The sequence below is a fragment of the Stomoxys calcitrans genome, chromosome 2 (assembly GCF_963082655.1).
Source record: "Stomoxys calcitrans chromosome 2, idStoCalc2.1, whole genome shotgun sequence".
In the NCBI taxonomy this organism is placed as follows: Eukaryota; Metazoa; Arthropoda; class Insecta; order Diptera; family Muscidae; genus Stomoxys; species Stomoxys calcitrans.
In genome coordinates, this window is record NC_081553.1 from 40,795,917 (window position 1) to 40,821,209 (window position 25,293).

A 25,293-nucleotide genomic window follows, 5' to 3' on the forward strand; every position below is an offset into this window, starting at 1 on the left:
CATTCAAAAGTAAATTAAATTAAATTATCAACTGCCATTGGCTTCACAGGATACAATGGCTAATGATCTCTTCGGCTTAAATCCGCAAATCATGTTCAACAAGTCATTCCCTTGTAGCCCTGGGCCAAACAAATCCTTCATCAATAGTCAATGGCCATCGTATAAATATTGAATTTCCTTCGAGTTGTGCTATCAGTTGCTAGTTAGCTTTTAATCGGTTGACAAAATATTTAGAAAGTGTGTAATACTTCTCTAAGGATACCAAAGCTCAAATAGCTGCAGTGCTTGGCTGTTTGTGTTGCAGAAAAAAAATAAATAAAACAAAAGTTATTTGTGTTGAATGAAATTTGTTTTGTAAAATATTAAACAAAAAAAGGACTTAAAATACAGAGGCAAGAACGCAAAACAACACAAAAGTGAAGTACCATCAAAAGAGGTTGTGAAACCCCAGCAACTCTTTGCAGCAGTGGCCGTTTGAGTAAATAAGGATCTGCAGGACTTTAGTGTTGTGCCTTTGAGTGGCCATAACGAGCGGTTAGAGACTTTGAGCTAACCAAGAAACACCAAAGTCTAAGGACCTTGAGTATCAGCTAGTTGCTTTTGTTGTTGTTGCTGGTGTTTTGACTATTTCTCTCTCTACCCATCAAGAAGTGTAATAATGAGCGGTTTAAGTTTTTTAACATTTGTGTTGGTCGTATTTTGTTGTTATGCCTCCAGCACTTCAAAGCCCACTCGAAACGAGGTAAGTTATTATGGTGGCTTGTACCGTTTGCTTTTATTTGCTTACTAGTTGGTCAAATGGAAAAGGAAATGTATCCTCACACATACACTCTTAGCCAAGTATTTGTCACCTTGCTGTAGCTAAATAAAGTGAGAGACGAAATTTAATTTAACCCAACGCTTTGTTTATTGTCTAGAGACCCAAACCTAGTGAAACAGGTGAGAGAAAAAGGTTGAAATGTCCTTTAATTCTATTTGAAGAGGATTTTTTTAATGTGGGTCCCATTTTTCTTTTTTGGCCTTGGGCTAAAGAAAAAACATTTTTGTATCTTAAAATAGGGGCGCATATTTTTGTGTAGAGTATTAAGGGAATTTATGACATCTCTTAAGGCGTTGAGCTTGGCAATGCTAGCTTCTATTTTATAGAGAAAATAAAAAATATGAAGCTAAGAAAGAGATATTTCTACTCCTTTTCTAAATTCCTAAAGACCATGCGAAGTCCAGTTAGGGGCTATAAATGAAATGGTTTTACTTTTTTTTAAAGATTAATGTGAAAGTGTAATTATGGTTTTTTTAGCCAGTAATCCAAAATTTGACAAATTTAGAAAATATGCAAAATTTCAAATTTATTCCACAATTCCAAATTTTATAAAAATATTCCACTAAGGAACAGCGAGAGTACTTCTTTCATATCTAAAAGTGCCGCCCAAACCAGATTTAAGCTCAATGACAGGGGACTTGCTTTTCACTGACGAGTCGGCCAAAATGTTTTCTGAAATTCTCGCCAGGATTCAAACCCAGGCATTCAGGCGAATATGTCAATTTCAGAGCCAAGGTGGCCTAAATTGCTGCCCAAACCAGATTTAAGCTCAAATATAAGGGATTTCCTTTTCGCTGGCAAGTCGGCCCAAAATGTTCTCTGAAAATCTCGCCAGGATTCAAACCCAGGCATTCAGGCGGATATGTCAATCTCAGAGCCACGGTGGCCTCCATACTAGACCCATATAAATTGTTCTGTTAAGGTGGATAATGTAGGGGAAGGTTCTGATTGGATTTAACCTAGCAATGTTGAGGCTGATCTCGGTTCTTTTCTCATCTTACCGGTGCACGCTGACCTTTCCGTGGTGTTACTTGGTTGTAGCCATTTCGAAAGTTCATTAAATTAAGTGAGCTTATATGCCTACAAGATCTACAAATGGAAGATTTGTAGATTTAGCGGCAATGCCTTGATGCAAGACAAGGGTGGGGCTTTGGATTAATGGTTGGTTGGAGACCAAGACAATTTATTTCACAATTAACTCAGAAAGTAAATAAATAACCGTTGAGTGAAGCGGATTTGTTTTTACTTCGCTCTTTATCGAAAATATCTGTATATCGTAATAGGTAGTACCTATTACGCCAACAATTTTAAAGTCTTCCAAGGATTGGATTATCCATTAGGTGGTTGATGATCAGCGGTTACAAAGGCCCAACAGCTGCTATGGTGGCATCCGAACCACAGAATGTGGTCGAGAGTAATGCTTCAAGCGCACAACCTTTTGTCAGACCAACAAATGAAGAAGACACGGATAACCCAGAGGGACGCTCAGTTCGTTTCTAGCCCTAAGTAAAGGTGGTGTTTCTGATATAGACAACTACAGTGTTAATGAAACAGTCATCTCAGCCGAATCAAGAGATAAGGAAAGCGGGCTGACGGCTGTAGTGAGCGAGGGCTTTGCTAATTTCACAAGAAGATTGAGAAAGCAAGTCGAGGCACTTGGAACGACTCTGAAAAGAATATACACATGTAGGGGTAGAACTGACATTCCAACCACTTCTACGGAAGCTGGAAAGAAAATCAAGTCTTACGGAGATAAGAACACTGCGAAACCGTTGAAAAAATCTCAAAAACAGTTGAACCGATTGCAAAAATAGGGCACTTAAGTTTTTGATATCGGAAGAGAGGGGGGTCGGACGCTCCCCCTTACCATAATTTTAAGAAGCGTCACACCTAGGAGATGGGTGTTACGATTTAGGTGAAATTGTGCCCTCTTATAGTAAAAATTGGTATCCAAATTTCGGGAGGGGCGCCCAGGGGAACCGCCCCACTCTCAAAACCCACCATATATATATAGATCAATCACGACAATATGGGATTCAAATGAAAGGTATTTAGGAGTAGAAAATATATCTGATATCCAATTGTGGGACCAAGTAGTTGGGGGACCACCCCTGCCCCCAAAACACCCCTAAATCGGACATTTTTATCGACCATGGCCATATGGGTCTCAAATAAAAGATATTTCAGAGTAGAATACGAATCTCATATCCAAAGGTGGCACCAAGTGTTTGGGAAGCCGCCCCTTCACCAAACCATCCGAAAAGAGGACAAATTTACCGATCATAATATGGGGATCAAATGAAAGGTCTTTAGGAGTAAAACACAAATCTCATATCAACATTCGGGAAAAAATATCTTTGGGTCCACTACACCCCTATAACACCCCCTAAATAGGACGCATTTGTTGACCATTGCAATGTGGAGCTCAAATAATGGGTATTTTGGAAATGCGAATCTGATATAAATTTTCAGGGCCAACTCACTGAGTGGCCGCCTTATCCACCAAAACTCCCCCATACCCCAAACTGGACATGTTTGCCGACTATGGAAATATGGGGCTCATTCGAAGGATATTTGGGAGTAGGGCACGAATGTGATATCAACATACGGGGCCAAAATTTAGCAAGGATTGTTTTCTTTCCCATCTTGACACCTCTGCCGAGTAAGGCATGAATATTAACATTCGGGGCCAAAATTTAGCAAGGTTTGTTTTCTTTTCCATCTCGGCACACCTGCCAAAATTGGTTCAGGTTTAGTTATAGCTTCTATCTATCATATTGCCCAATATATACTTATAGGATAGGTATTTTGCCTTTCAACCCTTTTTATACCCTACACCACTACTGTGGTACAGGGTATTATAACTTAGTGCATTTGTTTGTAACGCCCAAAAGGAAGAGAGATAGACTCATTAATAAGTATACCGATCGACTAAGAATCACTTTCTTATTCGATTTAGCTATGTCCGTCTGTCTGTCTGTCTGGCCGTCTGTCTGTTCGTCTGCCCATGTTAGCCTGTGTACAAAGTACAGGTCGCAGCTTTCATCCGATCGTCTTAAAATTTGATACAGGCATGTTTTTCGACCTAGAGACGAAGCCTATTGAAATTGGAAAAAATCGGTTCAGATTTGTATAGCGCCCATATATATGTTCGTCCGATTTGCAGTAATAATGCAATAAAATAGTCATTTGTCAACCGATTCTGTCGAAATTTGGCAAGAAGGATTTTCTTATGGCTCTCAATCAATTTTACAGAAATCGGTTCAGATTTGGATATAGCTCCCATATATATGTTTGCCGATTTTTAATAATATAGCAATAAAATGGTCATTTGTCAACCGATTCTCTCGAAATTTGGCAGGAAGGATTTTCCTATGACTCCCAATTTAACTGGTGAATTTTATAGAAATCGGTTCAGATTTGGATATAGCTTCCATATATATGTTCGTCCGATTTGTAGTAATACAGCAGTTAATTGGTCATTAGTTAACCGATTCTCTCGAACTTCGGGAGGAAGGATTTTCCTATGATTCTCAATATTATTGGTGAATTTCATAGAAATCGGCTCAGATTTGGTTATAGCTCCCATATATATGTCCGATTTGCAGTAATACAGCAATAATATGATAATTTGTTAATCGATTCTCTCGATATTTGGCAGGAACGATTTACTCTTGACTCTCAATATAACTGGTGAATTTTATAGAAATCGGTTCCGATTTGGATGTAGCTCCCTTATATATGTTCGTCCGATTTGCAGTAATACAGCAATAAAATGGTCATTTGTTAACCGATTCTCCCGAACTTCGGCAGGAAGGATAACCTAAACTAATAACCTATCTGAATACATCCGCTGAGGTCCATCAAAATTAGTTCAGAATTATTGGGTTGCCCAAAAAGTAATTGCGGAATTTTTATATAGTCGGCGTTGACAAATGTTTTCACAGCTTGTGACTCTGTAATTGCATTCTTTCTTCTGTCAGTTATCAGCTGTTACTTTTAGCTTGCTTTTGAAAAAGTGTAAAAAAAGTATTTTTGATTAAAGTTCATTCTAAGTTTTATTAAAAATGCATTTACTTTCTTTTAAAAAATCCGCAATTACTTTTTGGGCAACCCAATATATATAGCCCACCTTTTGTGGTTATTGAGTAGGTGTAGGGTATTATAAAGTAGGCACCGCCCGACGTTTGCCTTTTCTTTCTGGTTTTAAATGATTATTACAAAACTCGATAAAGTCCTAACGCAAACATTGTGGCTTTAAAGAATTATTACAAAATTCCCATTTTCCCAAACGTTTCAAAATTTTGTTTGCCTGCCACTTGCACTATGACAAGGCAATTACTTTCCTTTTCTCTCTCTCTCTCTCTGTCTCTTAACAACAAGGACTCCATCATCATTATCATCACTCCCACCATAACCACCACATGTGAAATTGTCTTTGAAGTTGCGTGGAAAAGTCAAGTTTTCTAGAAATTTGAAATCAATTAACATCTGAACTTTGTGAAATCTCAGTTGAATTAAACGATTTCTCGTTTGTTGTGGAACATGCTCTTACATCTCCTCCATCTAAGCATCAACAAAATGGAATTTGCAGGTGTAAAACCCATAACTTGAGGTAGTTGGAGGGAAGAGGGAATACGTATAACTTTTGAGTTTCAAGGTTGGGGTCGGATAGCACAAAAAAAAAGACGAAGCAATTCAAGAACAGACAATAAAACATAATTGTTGTAATTGCTGCTCCTCCATGCCAGAGAGCTAAACAAAAAAACTCGTGAACTTTTCTTTTACTTTAACTCCCAAAACGTTAATGCAAAATTCGTGTCCTTCTACGGTGCCATTTGCAAAAGGTGTGAATCGAATGCGCCAAGCAAAAGTTGTTATATTAGAGTGTATGATAGCGAATACACAAATGAGACATTAGGGAGGGGGAGTTAGGAAAATATTTTTGGGTTAGCATCTATTATACAAAACTCAGTGTGTCTGTTTGTCTGTCTGTTTGTTTGATTATTCCCAATGTACTCGAAAATGGCTGAACTGATTTTCTTGAAATTTTCAGTAGGATGGTTTGGAAGGAATACAAGGCTAGGACATTTTTTGATTTAGGAAGGGGGACGGACCATCCTCCTTGCCACGAAACCATCATCCAAAAATAAAAGTAGACCGATCGGGACAATATGGAACTTAAATGACTAAAATGATATTTAAAATTGGGTCCAGGTACCTAGGAGGCCACCCGACCCCAAAACCCCCATTAAATAGGCATAATGGACTATAATGACAATATGCGGTATTAGGGTAGATTACGAATATTGTCTGCAAGGAGCAATAGGCTATAGAAATTATTGATATCGTAAGGGGATTGATCCTACCTCTTACTCCAAAAGCGCCATTCAAAAATAATAGTGGTCCAATCGGAACAAATGAAAGGTATTGTAGAAAAGATTACGAATAGCTTTTGGAATGAGCAATAAGCTACAGCAGAATTTGTTAATGTCGTAAGAAGGCGGACCCTCCCCCTTACCCTTAAAGCACCAATCAAAAATAAAAGCGGATCGATGGGGAAAATATGGGACTCAAATTAAAGGTATCAGGGAGTAGATTATGATTATGGTCTGGAAGGAGCAATATGTTATATAATTTATTGATATGGGAGAGGGCGGACCTTCCCCTTAACCCCAAAGGTACCACCCAAAAACAAAAATGGACCGACCGGGTCAATATGGGACTCAAATGGAAGGTATTCAATAGTAGAGTACGAATTTGATGCTAAAAATTTGGTCCAAATACCAAGGGGGGCGCTCCGATCCGAAAACCCACTTAAATGGGCATTTTGGACGATCATGACAATATGGAACTCGGAGGTATTTGAGAGTAGAATACGAATCAGCCATCCAAATGTGGGAACAAGGTTTGAGGGGCCGCCCCTCCACCAAAACACTCCCCCAAAGAGGACAATTTTATGTACCATAGCAATATGGGGCTCATATGAAAAGTCTTTGGGAGTTGAGCACCAATCTGATAGCAATAGGCGGGAAAAAGTGTCTATGATGCCACACCACCCCCACAACAATGCAATATGGGGCTCGACAAAAAGGTATTTTACAGTAGAACATGCATATGATATATATTTTCAGGGCCAAGTCACTCAGTGATCGCCCCTTCCTCTTAAACCGGACATGTTTGCCGACTATTGAAATATGGGGCTCAAATGAAAGATATTTGGGAGAAGAGCACGAATCTGATATCAACATTTGGGACCAACTGTCTAGGGGACATTTCATCCCCCATAACAACCCCCATATAGGATGTATTTGCTTTCCATGAAAATTCGAGTTGAAGAAGAGTGAAGCAAGATGTTGATAGTTCTCAAGACCCACCTTCCCCCCCCCCCCCCCAAAACGGACATATTTGCTGACTATTGCAATAAGGGGCTCAAACAAAAGGTTTTTGTAATCAGAAAACGAATTTGATATCCAATTTTTGGGTCAGGTGTTTGGCCCGCTTAAAGCAATGACAATATGGGGTTCAAATAAATAATCTTTGAAAGATGAGCAGTATGCTGATATATTTCCAAGGCTAAGTATTTGGGAGACCAGGCCACTCTACAAAACACCCTTAAAGCGCACATATTTACCGACCATGGCAACATGGGGTTAAAATAAAAGTTATTGGGGAGTAGAACATGAAATTGATAACCACTTTGGGGACCAAGTTTATTGGGGTCCATCGCTTCCGCGAAACACCACCCAAACAGGTCTTATTTACAGGCCATGACAATATGGCGCTCAAATAAATGGAATTTGGGAGTAGAATACGTTTCTGATGTCCAAATGTGGGACCAAATATTTGGGGACCGCCTTTCTCACAAAATAACGCGCAAAGAAGACAAGTTTAGCGCTTATGGCAATATGGGGCTCAAAGGTATTTGAGATAAGAAAACCTAATTTTGTATCCAATTTTGGAGCCAAGTGTCTGAGAGACCACCCCATCCCCCAAAACACTCCTAAATCGGACATACATATTCACCGACCATGACAATAAGGGGCTCAAATGAAAGGTATTTTGGATTAGAGCACGAAAACGAGCATTTATTATCCGACTTCGTTGAAATTTCCAATCGTGAGTTCGTTATCTCTGACCGATTTGACTTAGACCGGTCTAGGTTTCGACGTAGCTGTATATCGACCGATTTTCCGCATTATAGGTTCACAAAAAACGTCACCTTCATTCAGCTTCGATGAAGTTTAAATAAAATAAAGGATGATGTCACCTGCGAAAGTGAAAGATATTCAGTATATTCTGCTATTTCATCATGGAGAAACTCACAAATGAGCAACGATTGCAAGTCATTGAAATTTATGAACTCTGCGTTAACATAATTGTGTATTTGCCCATGAACATTCCATTCAGAACAGAGTAAAGTTCTCACATCAATCAATGAGTGCTGTCCGATTCAATTTTTTTAAGCTCAATGATAGGGGGACTCCTATATATAGACGAGTCCAATTGACATGCAGCAGTGCGACCCCTCTTTGTTGAGAAGTTTTTACACGGCTGCCATAACAAATGGTACAGTACCTCACAAATGTCGCCCGCATTAGGAGGGGATAACCACCGATGAGATTGTTTTGGGCGCCCCGGTAGCCGAGTTGGTAGCGTGCTTGGATTACCAGTGCAGGGGTCGTGGGTTCGATTCCCGCCAGAAGCCTCGGTCTGTCGCTGCTGTGGTATCACAATGGACTTCAAATTGTCTAAGTGAGTCTGTAGAGGACTGCCACTCTAACCTTACCTAACCTAATACAGTTTTACTGGTTTTTATTCAAAATGTCTTGTGAAAATTTTTAATTTTTACTTTTCCACCCCATTGTCTATTCCCATTTTACCCACTCGTTGAGCTGAAATCCGCTGACTATAGTAAAACGTATTCGAACACGAGTGAGACAAGTGGAAGAGATACGTTGCAGACACATTTGTAGAAAAGTTTTTATGGGAGCATTAGAGCAGATCGCTCGTTATGGACTTGACAGCTGTAGGTGACATTTGCACTGCCGCTCACCCACCATTCAAGTCAAGTTGTTGCAACTTTTTTTTGCGTTGTGTTTTATGCTTCAAGGATTCACAAACAAATGAATCACAGCTGTGTTGTTTAGCAAAATTTTTAGTTGCATTCTATGTTTTCAGATTTGTTTTTCAGTTTTGTTTATAACGTGACAATAGTTTTGAAATTTGAAAGTAATTTAAGTGAGTGAATTTAATTGAGGGGGGGAATTGATGAGTGGCAATTCAATAAAAAGGTTACTCAAATAGAAGTATTCAATTATCTATTATTTATTTTATTCTTAAGAAATTTTATATGGATTGTTTTAAAATTTGCCTAGTACTATAGCCATACGAGTATACGGTCTAACAACTTGGCTGAAAATTACATAATGAGCCGTAAAATTGGTTAAGTTCGAAGATGGGCTTTATCGGCCAATATCTTGATATAGCCCCCTTATAGACCGATCTCTAAACTTAAGCTATTATGCCCATAAAAGTCTCATTTATCACCAGATTTTACCGAAAATGTTCGCAGGGAGTTATAAAGACATTCGTGTAGAGTTTGGTCCAGTGTTGGATGTCCACAGCTTCTCTGATCATCGTTGGAGAAACTGCACAAGTGGCTCCTCGGCTAAACAGAAGAAAAGCGAATTGGGATAAATTTGGGCACACATTCTGAATGACTATCCCTTCTAGACCAGAAAAGGAAGTGTAATTGCAGAGGACATAGACATAATGGTTAAGGGGATCAGGAACAACCTGAATGGCATGCTTGTGTTAGCATGTTCTAAATCCAAGACAAGACGCAAACAGCGACCGACATGCTGGACCCCAGAACTGGGACTGCACAAAACTCTTCAGCAGGGTAGAAGCCACAAGGACACCACACGATTGGGACGTCTATAAGGCCGAACTAAGAAAATAAAAGGACGAGCTAAGAAAGGCTCAAATCCTGGCTGGAAATCTGCAGCTCCGTGTAGGAGACATCTGAGGCCTTCAGGCTAAAGAAGATCCCATTCTCGAAATCTATTGCAAATGCAAATTTGCCTATGAACAATCCAATAAAGAACTGGACAAACTTCTCACAAATCAATGAGTGGTGTCTGCTGCAATTTTATGCTCAACTATAGGCCACCGTAATGTAGGGGTAAGCATGTTTGCCTACGACGCTGTACGCCTGGGCTCACAATGATATCAGCAAATTTTTCGGCGGTTGTTATCCCCTCCAAATGCTGGCGATATTTGTGACATACTTTGCCATGTAAAAACTTCTCCCCAAAGAGATGTCGCTTTACGGCACGCCGTTCGGACTGGGCCATTAAAAGGAGGTTCCTTATCATTGAGCTCGACATCTATTCAAAAGTCAGAGAATGTATGGACAATGTCTAGTGAGGAAACACTAGAACTACTTGTCGATACACATTTCGAGGGAAACTCTCCAACGGACAAGATATAGTCTTTTATATCCATTTTTCGGAGGTTATTGGAACAATTGTGTCTGAGTTGAATATCTTTTCAGCGTTAAAAAAGTTTCGACTCCTTCAAGTCGCCAGGCCCCAATGATGTACATCCAGCTGAATTAAATGCTGTGTCCGATAGAATGGCTCCTTGGCTTATACTCTGCTTGTATCAGCATATCGTATATACCTGTTGCATGGATGGGCACAAAGGACATTTTTATTCCAAACGCAGGAAAACCTTACCATACGAAGATGAAAGATTTTCGTCCAATTAGTTTGTCATCTTTTATGCTAAAGTCTCTAGGGAGGTTGATAGAAACATATCTTAGAGCAAAGATCTCTGAAGATCGCCTGTCGCGGCAGCAGTCCATAATGCCCAGTCTGACAGTCTGTTTATCTCCCTGTTTGTCCGTCCATCTGACTGACTGCCTGTTTTTCTGAGCGTTTGTGTGACTGCTTGTCCGTCTATTTGTCTCCCTTTTTGTTTGCCTGTGTGTCTGCTGGTCTGCCTGTTTGTCTGTCTTGCTGTCTGTCTTCCGTCCGTCAGAAAGGTAAGTGCTTACCTGGGATTCGGAGACGAGGTCTCGCGGATGCAAAACCAGGAATGATATAAGGCTTCGTCGCCTCCAATTTCCCGCTGGGGACTTGATACAGATATTTACCCATAACCAGGTTAAGTTCGAAGATGGGCCAAATCGAATTTCACATAGTCCTCATATAAACTGAACTGAACCTTGAAAATTTCTTAACGTCACAAGAAGCGTAACTCTAAACGATTTTACTAATATTGAGTAAAGGGAGTCTTATGAAACTCAGTGATACCTAATACATGTGTATAGAATGGGGGTATACTAATTTCGTCATTCTGTTTGTAACACCTCGAAATATCAGTCTGAAAACCCAAAAAGCGTATATATATTTGATCGTCATGTCATTTTAAGTCGATCAAGCCATGTCCGTCCGTCCGTACGTCTGTCCGTCCGTCCCTGCGTCTGTCTGTCGAAAGCACGCTAACTATCGAAGGAGTAAAGCTAGCCGCTTGAAATTTTGCACAAATAGTTTCTATTAGTGCAGGTCGGTTGGGATTGTAAATGAGCCATATCGATCCATGTTTTGATATAGCTGTCATACAAACCGATCTTGGGTCTTGACTTCTTGAGCCTCTAGAGGGCGCAATTCTTAATCTATTTGAATAACATTTTGCACGAAGTATTTTGTTATTATATCCAACAACTGTGCCAAATATGGTTCAAATCGGTCCATAACCTGATATAGCTGTCATATAAACCGATCTTGGGTCTTGACTTCTTAAGCCTCTAGAGTGCGCAATTCTTAACCGATTTGAATGACATTTTGCACGAAGTATTTTGTTATGATATCCAACAACTGTGCTAGGTATGGTTTAAATCGGTCCATAACCTGATATAGCTGCCATATAAACCGATCTTGGGTCTTGACTTCTCAAGCCTCTAGAGTGCGCAATTCTTATCCGATTGGAATGAAATTTTGCACGACGTGTTTTGTTATGATATCCAACAATTGTGCCAAGTATGGTTCAAATCGGTTTAAAACCTGATATAGCTGTCATATAAACAGATCTGGGGACTTGACTTCTTGAGCTTCTAGAGGGCGCAATTCTTAACCGATTTGAATGACATTTTGCACGAAGTATTTTGTTATGATATCCAACAACTGTGCCAAGTATGGTTCAAATCGGTTCAAAACCTGATATAGCTGTCATATAAACCGATCTTGGGTCTTGACTTCTCAAGCCTCTAGAGTGCGCAATTCTTATCCGATTGGAATGAAATTTTGCACGACGTGTTTTGTTATGATATCCAACAATTGTGCCAAGTATTGTTCAAATCGGTTTAAAACCTGATATAGCTGTCATATAAACAGATCTGGGGACTTGACTTCTTGAGCTTCTAGAGGGCGCAATTCTTAACCGATTTGAATGACATTTTGCACGAAGTATTTTGCTATGATATCCAACAACTGTGCCAAGTATGGTTCAAATCGGTTCAAAACCTGATATAGCTGTCATATAAACCGATCTTGGGTCTTGACTTCTTGAGCCTCTAGAGTGCGCAATTCTTATCCGATTGGAATGAAATTTTGCACGACGTGTTTTGTTATGACATCCAACAACTGTGCTAGGTGGAGGGTATATAAGATTCGGCCCGGCCGAACTTAGCACGCTTTTACTTGTGTTTTTTATTAGCATTATAATGGTAAGTATTTTAATGTAGTATTGGGGCTACGTTAAAATACTTACCTCAGCTGTTTGATTAAATTCTCAGTAAAATTTTAAAATGTATTTCAGCAATGTGCATGTCTTCAATATACAAGTGGTTACCACAAGACGTGCCACCATATCCAATTGAATTGTGTCCTTCAGTGCACTTTGCAAAAAGCCAAAAACACATCGAAACACATTCTCTGCATGCAGCCATATCAAAATAAAACAACAAAATTGTTGCTCAATTCTTGAGGTATTCCTTTGGAAAATGAATATCTCCACTTCGAGACATTTACAACCCATCTGCGTCTGTGGAATAAATGATCAACTATTGTGAGGCTGAAATGGTTGAATGCTTTTCTCATTCAATTTGGCCAATTACTTGATTTGAGGCGCCATCGATTGGTCATGTCTTAGTGTGCCATAAGCTTTCGATGACTATTCTTCGGATGAACTTTTGCATTTAAAGTGTTTTCAAATGCCATTCAAAGTCATTCAAGGAATTTAATTTAACTAACAGTGGTCATTGACGAACGAAAGCAATTTCATTTTGTTATTGTGGTTCACTTGGAAGTCTTTAACTTGAGGTCGTTTCATGGGGAATGTTGTGAATTAAAACTATGGCAAAACTATTGAATTGATCATAAGTTGATGAAGAGCTAATGATTATTTTAGAGTTGTGCTGTGAGATACTCTTGTAGAAGATATACAGAAGAAAAGTAATTGAATGAATTTAAGTAATTTATGTCATATTCAGTTAACATTTTAGTATTATTTACCTAAAGATTTAGGCTGTGATCCTTATCGCACCGGGCATTTAGTTTATCGAAACCTGCAAAAATAAAAGGAAATAAATTTATTACTACAATAATTTATTTAGTACGAAACATTAACAATTGATGACAAATGAAGTAGCAAAGAAGTAAAAACGTGCTAAGTTCGGCCTTGCCGAATTTTGGATACCAACTACCAGGGACTGGTTGGGTCCCAAGAATACTTATGTAAGTCCCAAGAATACTTATACAAGTCACAGTTTCAGCGAAATCAGGCTACAAATTCGATTTTTATGGCATTAAGACAATAAATTGGAAAATCGGTTTACATGACAGCTATATCTAATAAAAGTCTGATCTGGACACAATGTTGGTTGGATGAAGGGAGGCTTAAAGCAAGCCACTATGTCAAATTTCAGCGAAATCGGGCTCAAGACCCTTATATGAACCCAATATCGACCAAAATTTCAACAAATAAATATTGAAACTCGTATGGGTTGCCCAAAAAGTAATTGCGGATTTTTCATATAGTCGGCGTTGAAAAATTTTTTCACAGCTTGTGACTCTGTAATTGCATTCTTTCTTCTGTCAGTTATCAGCTGTTACTTTTAGCTTGCTTTAGAAAAAAAAGTGTAAAAAAGTATATTTGATTAAAGTTCATTCTAAGTTTTATTAAAAATGCATTTACTTTCTTTTAAAAAATCCGCAATTACTTTTTGGGCAGCCCAATATATTCTCAAAATCATTGGAGATATTGTACACCACACTTTGTAAGGTTTTTAATGCTATCTAGGGAAAAAAAACAAGCAAAAGCGTGCTAAATTCGGCCGGGCCGTATCTTGAGAACCCACCACCATGGATTCTGCTAAAAATGTATACAAAATAAATTTCGTTGAAGGGCATCATTTTATTCTATCGTTTTTTATGTACTAAACTTCAGTTAAACTAGCAAAAACTAAGCTTCTGGGAACCGAACAAGGACAATCTCTGCACAGTTGTTGCAAGAACACTGCATGCAAAATTTTAGCCAAATCGGACAAAAATTGCGATTTCCAGAGGTTTATGAAGCCGAATCGGGAGATAGGTTTATATGGGAGCTATTTCAAGTTATACACCGATTCGGACGGTACTAAGCGCAGATGTTGAAAGTCATAACAGGACACTACTTGCAAAATTTCAGCCAAATCGGACAAAACTTGCAGCTTCCAGGGGCTTACGAAGCCTCTTCGGGAGATCGGTTTATATGGGAACTATATCTAAATCTGAAACGATATGGCCCATTTGCAATCCCCAACGATCTAGATCAATATTAAGCATCTGTGCAAATTCTCAAGCTGATAGCCTTACGGGTTCCACCGCTGTCGTGATTTTGACAGACGGACGGACGGACATGGATAGATCGACTCAGAATGTCGAGAGGATCAAGAATATATCTACTTTATGGTGTCTTAGATAAATATTTCAAGGGGTTAGAAACGGAATGACTAGATTAGTATACCCCATCTTATGGTGGTCGGTATAAAAAAATGAAAATCGGACCACAAATGAAGATTTGGCAGCGCGAATAATTTTTCGAAATACCGAGGTGACCAACTTTAGGGGTCTGGCAAAAGGCGCCCGGACAACCTAGGGCCTTAAAATTTTACACACGATCTGGCTAACACCTAACCATTTCTTAAAATTGCAAAGATATATCTCTACCCGTTCTCACACGGCATATTTTTTAATAGTTTTTTTTTGTTCTGGTTTTCTCCCACTGTTTGACGTACCACCAAGATTCAGCTTCGTCATATAAACCTCGGATAAACCAATAATGGCTAAAAAATCATGTTTCGCACATCATTTTATCCGCAAAGTGACTGTCCAATTCACCAGATGCCGATAAACTTTTCTATTTTGGATATTTGAAAGAGCAAGATATGGACTTAATAAGTAAAAGCGCTATGTTGGGACGAGCTAAATCTTGGGAACCCACAATCATGGATTCAGCTATAAATTTATTCAAAATAAACTTAGTTGAATTCATTGTTGTACTTTACCTACCAAATCTCTACCAAACCAGGCAAAATTTGACAAAGTGCAATATTTCAGCTAAATCGGACAGCAATTGAGATTTCCAGGGGCTCAAGGTGGATTGGAGGCCATTGTAGCGCAGAGGTTAGAATGTCCGCCTATGATGCTGAACGCCTGGGGACGAATCCTGGCGAGACCATCGTAAAAAAATATGCCATATAAAAAACTTCACCTCAAAAGAGGTGTCGCACTGTGGCACGCCGTTCGGACTCGGCTATAAAAAGGAGGTCCCTTATCATTGAGCTTAAAATTTGAATCGGACAGCACTTGGTGATATGTGAGAAGTTTGCCCCTGTTCCTTAATGGAATGTTCATGGGAAAACTTGCATTTGCAAGATGTCAAATGGGGAGATCGGTGTATATTGGAGCTATATCGGGTTATTCTGACCATTCGGACCATTCTTGATATGACTGTTGGAAGTCGTAGCAGAACACCACGAGCAAAATGTCGTTCTAATCGCAAAACCATGCGGTTTCTTGAGGCTCAAGATGTCAAATCGGGAGGTCGGTTTATATTGGAACTATATGTGGTAATACACCGACACACTTGGCATGATCGTTAGAAATTGTAACCGAACATTTCCTGCAAAATTTCAGCCCAATCGAAAAAAATTGCGGCGTATAGGGATTCATATCAGTCATATCAGTTTATAAGCCGATTTAAACCATACTTAGTACGATCCTGGGAAGTTGTAACAGAACAATATGTGCAGAATTTCCAGGGGATCAAGAAGTCGAGGAGCCAATATATATGGGAGCTATATCCGAATTTTAACCGATATGGCCCATATGCAATCAACAACGACCTCCGTAACATAGCCAAAAAAAAAAAAATAGTCTAAAGGAGCACGATCTCATAATCAAGCAGTCCCAAAAGTGAAATAAAATTTTCACCGAACAAGCCTCACAATAAGTCCATTTTTACGAGTGCTGTGTGGCATGTGGCACAGTGTTGTTAAAGCCACTTGTCAAGCAAGTCAAGCTATTGCACTTGGGGAAAAAAAAACTTGAATTTCATCTCAATATTCAGAGTAACGTTACGTTTCATAGTTGAATTTCACTTGACCATTCACAGTTACGTTACGATTCACATCATCTTTGAAGAAGTACGGTTCAATGATGCCACCATCCCATAAACCCCACAAAACTGTGACTTTTTCTGAATGCATTGGCAGCTCTTGCAATGCTACTGGCTGATCTTCATTCCAAAATCGATCATTTATTTACGTACCCATTGAGCCAAAAATAAGCCTCGTCATAAAAAGGAAGAAGCGCGTTATGAACTTTCTTAACAGATCGTTTATCGTTTGTAAGACGATTTATGCTTAAATTATAGACCAAACTGAAGATGTTTGACAATGAAATAACACACGAAACGTGCTTGAGCTGTTTAAACCAGTGCTGCCAAAAAGATAATAGCTAAAAAATCACCCTTTATTAAGCCTCCCGTCATCCGACCAGCATTTGTCCGGATCAGACTATATTAATATATAACTGCCATTTAGATTGATCTTCCAATTTAAAGTCTTAATCGCATAAATTGCGGATTTGTTGTCCTGAAACTGTGACTTGTATGTGACCTGAGTCAAATATAAGACGGACAAGTAGATTTGGCCATGTCCGTCTGTCTGTCCACTTATCTGTGCATTTGTCTGTCTCTCCGTCTGTCTGTCCGTCTGCATGTATGTCCGTGTGTCTGTCTGTCAGTCCATCCGTCTGTTAGTCCGTCCGTCCGTCTGTCAGTCCGTCAATTTGTATGTCCGTTCCTCTGTTTGTCGGTCTATCTGTCCATCTATCAGTCCATACGACTGTCCGTTCGTCCGTCTGTCTGTCCGTTCCTCCGTCTGTCCGTCCGTCCGTCTGTCCGTCTGTCCGTCTGTCCGTCCGTCCGTCTGTCCGTCCGTCCGTCTGTCCGTCCGTCCGTCTGTCCGTCCGTCCGTCTGTCCGTCCGTCTGTTCGTCCGTCCGTCTGTCCATCCGTCTGTCCGTCCGTCCGTCTGTGTGTCCATCTGTCTGTCCGCCCGATAAAAGAAAAAATTTGCTCTGCTATTAGAGCGATATCAAGATATGGTCCGGTTCGAACCACAAAAATTATATGTTGGAGACCTGTGTAAAATGTCAGCCAATTCGAATAAGAATGGCGCCCTTTGGGGGTTCAAGAAGTAAAATAGAGAGATCGATTTATATGGCAGCTATATCAGGTTAAGGATCGATTTGAACCATACCTGGCACAGTTATTGGATATTACAAAAAAACACGTCGTGCATAATTTCATTCCAATCGTATAAGAATTGAGCCCTCTAGAGGCTCTAGAAGTCAAGACCCCAGATCGGTTTATATGGCAGCTATATCAGGTTACGGACCGATTTGAACCATACTTGGCACAGTTGTTGGATATCAAAACAAAACACGTCGTGCGAAATTTCATTCCAATCGGATAAGGAGTGCGCCATCTAGAGGCTCAGGAAGTCAAGACCCAAGATCGATTTATATGGCAGCTATATCAAGTTATGGACCGATTTGAACCATTCTTGGCACAGTTGTTGGATATCATAACAAAACACGTCGTGCAAAATTTCATTCCAATCGTATAAGAATTGCGCCCTCTAGAGGCTCGAGAAGTCAAGACCCCAGATCGGTTTATATGGCAGTTATATCAGGTTAAGGATCGATTTGAACCATACCTGGCACAGTTGTTGGATATCATAACAAAACATGTCGTGCGAAATTTTATTGCAATCGGATAAGAATTGCGCCCTCTAGAGGCTCTAGAGGCTCAAGAAGTCAAGACCCAAGATCGGTTTATATGGCAGCTATATCAAAACATGGATCGATTTGAACCGTACTTAGCACAGTTGTTGTAAGTTATGCCAAAACACCACGTGCAAAATTTAAGTCATATCGGACGAGAATTGCGGCCTCTAGAGGCTCAAGAAGTCAAGACCCAAGATCGGTTTATATGGCAGCTATATCAAAACATGGACCGATATGGCCCAATTACAATCCCAACACTAATAAGAAGTATTTTTGCAAAATTTCAAGATTCTAGCTTTACTCCTTCGAAAGGTAGCGTGCTTTTGACATCCAAACGTCATGGCTAGATCTATGGGGTCTCAGACGCATATTTCGAGGTGTTACAAACAGAATGACGAAATTAGTATACCCCCATCCTATGGTGGAGGGTATAAAAAGTACAATATACAAATGTGTATATCTCTTTAAAAAATCGCTCTAAGCCATTTGCATTGTTGTAACCTTTGTGTGAGGAGTTTTGTAGGTAAAATTCTGGAAATCCTTTGGTCTTTGGAGATGAAATAAAAAAAAGACAAAAAAATCCACTTGACAGATTTATCCCAAGGAAAATTCGTCTAAATTGAATTTTAAAGATTTTTTCTGGAGATTTACTTTAGAGTTTATATTTGCCATAGCCTGGCATTTGTAAAATTTTCATTTCCGGCTTTGCAAACGTGTTCAAATGTAAGTCGTTTTTTTTGGGCTTGTGTTTTTTTAGTACCAACATCTAAGACAAATGTTGGCAGAAGGATTAGTCTGAAAGGTGATGGTGTGGAAATATTTTCTAGTTTCTTAAAAAAAAAAACAATTATAAATAGACTGAAGAAAAGCAATGTTGATATCAATGTTGAATATTGAAACTTAGTAGGAACATTTGTGAAAAAGGACTTAAAAACTAGGACTTCCGCTTATAGCCATTTTAAAAGTCAGCAATATAAGATAATGAGATGAGAAATATTGCCGAAAACACTATTTAAAATGCCAGGATTACAACAAATCCTAAGCCATGCACTAGATTTTTAAGTTCTCTTACCCTAACCCTAAAAAACCAATACACGTGTCTTCTATTTTTCACTGCTCTTTTATAGCCCATTTCAGTTTCTTTAAAATTATTTTTTTTTTGTTTTTTTTCTATAGCTGAGGTTATTTATAAAAATTTTTATATTAAAACCAGGCCACTTCAGAAACATCCCCATTAACTGGCGTTTAAACATTCAAGTGTAAGAAAATGTCGCTTGTTATCACCTAAATAAAAAAAAAAAAAAAAACCTGCTGTCACAGCATCCTTGTGATATATCTTTAAGCATTTCTTTGCTTTGAAATACCTAAAGTGTGTATATGTGTGTGGGTGGGAAAAATGTCTCTGTCTTTCCCCCTTCTCTATATGCTCCAGTGACTTCTGAAAGAGTATCGACATGTGTGTAGGCCACATTTCACCAAACTCCTCCTTAACACACGTTATAAGAAACATGTTAATACTTGTCTCCTTCTTTTTTTGCAGGTACCAACGAAAAATTTGGATTCATCCCAACATCAAACGGCGGCAACACAAATTTCACATGCGGCAATACGTGACGGCACCAACACCCATACCATCACGGATGCTAAGTCAGAGACACGCCGCAAACGTTCTCAGCTGGATATGGGTTCAGCTGCCGGAGTATTTGGTGCGGGTGCCACGGAATACAAGGATTTCGGCGAATTCTTAGAGGATTTAGGTGATAATGGCCTTTTGCCATCCTCACTAATGCCCCAATCACAGGAAGTCATTGATGTGGAGAACATGTCACCTCTGGTCTACTTTATGTTGTTGCAAAAAATTAAACAGTGTAAGTTTTCGAGGAGCAAAAGGACATCTTAAGCAAGGCAAAGGAATTTTTGCAAGTACTGAAATACTTGTAGAAATGAACCTAATTGAAAGTTAAGACTAAAAGTGGACATACAAACAAAAGCACCGACGGACTGAGTGTAAACATACAGGCAGACATATATACAAACACTTGGCGGACAGACAGTAGAATGGACAAACGATAGGACGGAAATACAGTAGGATGGACAGACAACAGAATGGAAAATACAGTAGGATAGACAGACAGTTGGATATACGGATGGTTGAACAGACAGTAGGATGGAAGGATAATACTATGGACAAACAACAGGATGGACAGACAATAGGATGGACAGACAATAGGATGGACAGACAATAGGATGGACAGGCAAAAGGATGGACAGACAATAGGATGCACAGACAATAGGATGGACAGACAATAGGGTGGACAGACAATACGATGGACAGACAATACGATGGACAGACAATAGGATGGACAGACAATAGAATGGACAGACAATAGGATGGACAGACAATAGGATGGACAGACAATAGGTTGGACAGGCAATAGAATGAACAGACAATAGGATGGACAGACAATAGAATGGACAGACAATAGGATGGACAGACAATAGGATGGACAGATAATAGGGTGGGCAGACAGTAGGATAGGCAGTATGATGGATAGACAATTGGATGGAAAGACAGTAACATATACAGATGGATAGACAGACAGTAGGATATACAGATAGTAATACACAGATGAATGCACAGATAATAGAATGGAAAGACTGTAGGATGGACAGACAGTAAAAGGAAAATACAGTAGGATACACAAATGAATGGACAGTTAGTGGGATGGAGAGACAGTGCTATGAACAAAAAATAGGCTGAAGAGACAGTGCTTTTGATAAACAATAGGATGGACAGACAGTGGAATAAAAAGACTGCAGGATGAACAGACAGTAAAATGGAATGATTGTAGGATGGACAGATAGTAGGATAGAATGAATGTAGCATGGGTGGAAAGATGGTAGGATGGAAAGACTGTAGGATGGACAGCCAGTAGAATGGACAGGCAGAAGGTTGGAAAGACTGCAGGCTGGACAGACAATAGGATGGAGAGACAGAAGGATGGAAAGAGAGTAGCATACACACAAGAATAACCAGACAGTAGGATGTACAGATGGATTTACAGTGCTTTTGACAAACTATAGTATGGACAGACAGTAGAATAGAAAGACAGCAGGATGGAATGACTGTAGGATGGACAGACAGTAGGATGGAATGAATGAAGCATGCACAGACAGTAGGATGGAAAGACTGTAGGATGGACAGACAGTAGAATGGACAGACAGTAGGTTGGAAAGACTGTAGGTTGGATGGAGAGACAGAAGGATGGAAAGAGAGTAGCATACACATATGAATAAACAGACAGAAGGATGTACTGATGGATTCACAGATAGTAGGATACATATATAGATAGACAGACAGTAGGATACACAGATTGATGGACAGCTAGTAGGATGGAGAGACAGTGCTTTTGACAAAGAATAGGATGGACAGACAGTAGGACGGAAAGACTGCAGTATGGACGCACAGTAGGATGGGAAGACTGTAGGATGTATAGATAGTAGGATGGACTTTAGAATGTACAGACATGGATGGAAAGACTGTGAGATGGCAGAAAGAAGGATGGACACACAGAAGGAGGGATAGACAGAAGAATGGAAAGACAATAGGATACACAAATGGATAGACGGATAGTAGGATACACCGATGGATGCACAGATAGTAGGATGGACAAACAGTGGAATGGACAGACAATAGGATACACAGATGGATGCCCAGATAGTAGGATGGAGAGACATTACTATGAACAAACAATAGGATGGAGTGACAGTGATATGACAAATAATAGGATGGACAGACAGTAGGATGGAAAGACTGTAGGATGGGCAGACATTAGGATGGACAAAAAGTAGAATGGACGAACAGTAGAATGGACAGACAGTAGAATATACCCATGGATGGACAAGTGGTTTATCCGTATATTTGTCTGTACAGATAAACCAGGCATGACGGACAGTTGGACTGGGTACACATAGGGAGGGACTAACAGATCAACGGATAGATAGATATATGTATGTATATGTGAGTATGGCTTGAAAAACAGAAAGTGACAGGCATAGAATATAAAAGTAAATGCATGCTAAGTTCGGCCGAGACGAATCTTATATACCCTCCACCATGGATCGCATTTGTCAAGTTCTTTGGCCGATATCTCTTTATAGACAAACAAGGGATAATGGATAAGAATTGCTCTGCTATTTCAGCTATATGCCAAGATATCAACCCATAAGGGTCATTCTTGGTTTGGCTGTTACACACCAAAACGGAATTCAATGTGCATAATTTCAGCCAGATCGCAATTGCGCCCTATAGTGGCTCAAGAAATAACATTGGGAGATCTATATATATGGGAGTTATATGGGAGTTATATGGGAGTTATATGGGGTTATGGACCGATTCAGGCCACATTTAAACCGAATATTAAAGGTCATACAAGAAAAAAATTGCAAAATTTCAGCCAAATCGGTTAAGAATTGCTCTCTCTAGAGGCTGAAGGAGTATAGTTGGGAGATCGATTTATATGGGAGCCACATCTGGTTGTGAAACTATTTAGGCCATACCTGGCGCAGTTTTTGATGACCAAACCAAAACATTTCAAGCAAAATTTCAGCCTAATCGGATAATAATTGCGCCCTCTATCGGCTCAAGAACTCAAGAATCGAAATCGGTTTATATGGGAGCTGTATGCGGTTATGAACCGAGTTGATCCATATTTGGCACAGTTGTTGATGATCAAACCAAAACACTTCAAGCTAAATGATAGCTAAATCGGGTAATAATTGCGCCCTCTTTCAGCTCAAGAACTCAAGATCCGAGATCGGTTTATATGGGAGCTGTATCCGGTTATGAACCGAGTTAATCCATACTTGGTACAGTTTTTGATGATCAAACCAAAACACCTAAAGCTAAATGATAGCTAAATCGGGTAATAATAGCGCCCTCTAGCGTCTCATGAAATCAAAATCCGAAATCGATTTATATAGGAGCTATATCCGGCTATGAACCGGGTTGATCCATACTTGGGACCGTCGTTGATGGTCACACCAAAACACTTTGTGCAAAATTTCAGCCAAATCCGATAATAATAGCGACCTGTAGAGGTCACAAAATAAATATCCGAAATCAATTTATGTGGGAGCTATATCAGGTTATGAACCAATTTGAGCCATACTTCGAACAATTATTGATGGTCAAACGAAAACACTTCATGCAAAATGTCAGCCAAATCGGATAATAGTAGCGCCCTCTAAAGGCTCACAAAATAAATATCCGAAATCAATTTATATGGGAGCTATATCAGGTTATGAACCTATTTTAACCATACTTGGGACAGTTGTTGATGGTCAAACCGAAACACTTCAGGCAAAACATCAGCTAAATCGGATAATAATAGCGCCCTCTAGCGTCTCATGAAATCAAAATCCGAAATCGATTTATATAGAAGCTATATCCGGCTATGAACCGATTTAAGCCATACTTGGGACAGTTGTTTATGGTCAAACTAAAACACTTCAGGCTAAACATCAGCCAAATCGGATAATAATTGCGCCCTCTACAGGCTCACGAAATCAATATCCGAAGTCAGATTACATGGGGGCTACATCAGGTTATGAACCAATTTGAGCCATACTTCGAACAATTATTGATGGTCAAACCAAAACACTACATGCAAAATTTCAGCCAAATCGGATAATAACAGCGCCCTCTAGCGTGTCAAGAAATCAAAATCCAAAATCGATTTATATGGGAGTTATATCAGGTTATGAACCTATTTTAACCATACTTGGGACAGTCGTTGATGGTCAAACCAAAACACTTTAGGCAAAACATCAGCCAAATCGGATAGTAATTGCGCCCCCTACAGGCTCCCGAAATCAATATCCGAGATCAGATTATATGGGGGCTATATCAGGTTATGAACCAATTTGAGTCATACTTCTAACAATTGTTGATGGTCAAACCAAAACACTTCATGCAAAATTTCAGCCAAATCGGATAATAATAGCGCCCTCTAGCGGCTGAAGATGTCAAGATTCGAAATCCGTTTACATGGGGAGCTATATAAAGCTATGAACCGATTTAAGCTATACTAGGCACAGTTGACCAATGGACGGACGGACATGGCTAGATCGACCTAAAATGTCATGACGATCAAGCATATCTATACTTTATGGGGTCTTAGACGAATATTTCGAGATGTTACAACGGAATGACGAAATAACTATACCCACATACTATGGTGGAGGGTAAAAAAATAGTCGGTCTTGCCCTAAAGTATGCAATGTTTTTTTTTTTTTTTAACATCACTACCCTATGTGGTGTAGGCTATAAGGATGACTGCACTGCACGATTTAACTGTAATATGTTTGATTTTCATTTTTTTATATTATTGTTACCTTTTACCTTTTTTCTACATGCCCCCATAGTGCAAAGTGGCGAATGGCAATCACCCACCCGCCGTACTCCCCGCCTAGGTCGTAGCATTGACTTCCAGCTATTCGATGCAGCAGCTGCCACCAACAGTGCCAATCCCGCAGGCATTGCATCACGAGACTTTGAAAGTGGCTCCGCATTGGCCAACGATTATGCAGGCATCTCACGTCAATATCTGCCACATGTGATGAAGAAATCTGTCCAATTTAAACCACGTCTTGGTAAACGAACTCAGGTCTGTGATTAAAGCGAAAACCAAGGCCTCTATCTTTCGTCCGTTCAACGGCAGACGGAAGTCAACACTGACAACAAGGATATTACAAAAATAATGGAAAAACTAAATTACCCAACCACAAATGCATGCCAATGACATTCTCTTCTTCATCAAACAAGACCCACTACATCAGCACAACCTTGTACGCCCCCCCCCCCCCCCCCAAAACACATCCACCTCAATCAGGATACCATGTTAATCTGGTTTAATGTTATCATTGGGAAAATTAAAAAAATAGTAAAAAAAGAAAATAGGAGGATGGATGAAAATAGTTGCAAACGAATCTGAAACTGTCGCATACTATGATGATGAACTTTATTTGTTATGTTTGTGTTTGTTTGAAAAACACACACACATCCACATTTATTGAGAGGAACTACAAGCATTTTATCCATTGTATGTAATTTATTATAATTATTATTTAT

At 39.5% G+C, this 25,293-nt stretch overlaps 1 protein-coding gene across 1 annotated transcript; it reads left to right on the plus strand.

Moving 5' to 3' along the window:
- Window positions 1–208: 208 nt before the first annotated feature.
- LOC106091332 (protein hugin) lies at window positions 209–25,027 on the plus strand. Its single transcript, XM_013257821.2, has 3 exons — window positions 209–742; window positions 19,702–20,029; window positions 24,588–25,027. The coding sequence occupies exons 1-3, from the start codon at window positions 659–661 to the stop codon at window positions 24,839–24,841; spliced, it is 666 nt and encodes a 221-aa protein (XP_013113275.1). The 5' UTR covers window positions 209–658; the 3' UTR covers window positions 24,842–25,027.
- The last annotated feature ends 266 nt before the right edge of the window (window positions 25,028–25,293 follow it).

Excerpts from the sequence above, each read along its gene's own strand:
- LOC106091332 (XM_013257821.2), top strand. The coding sequence starts at position 659 with ATGAGCGGTTTAAGTTTTTTAACATTTGTGTTGGTCGTATTTTGTTGT. Across the intron at positions 743-19,701 it reads CAAAGCCCACTCGAAACGAG|GTACCAACGAAAAATTTGGA; the intron begins GTAAGTTATTAT and ends CTTTTTTTGCAG. Across the intron at positions 20,030-24,587 it reads GTTGCAAAAAATTAAACAGT|TGCAAAGTGGCGAATGGCAA; the intron begins GTAAGTTTTCGA and ends ATGCCCCCATAG.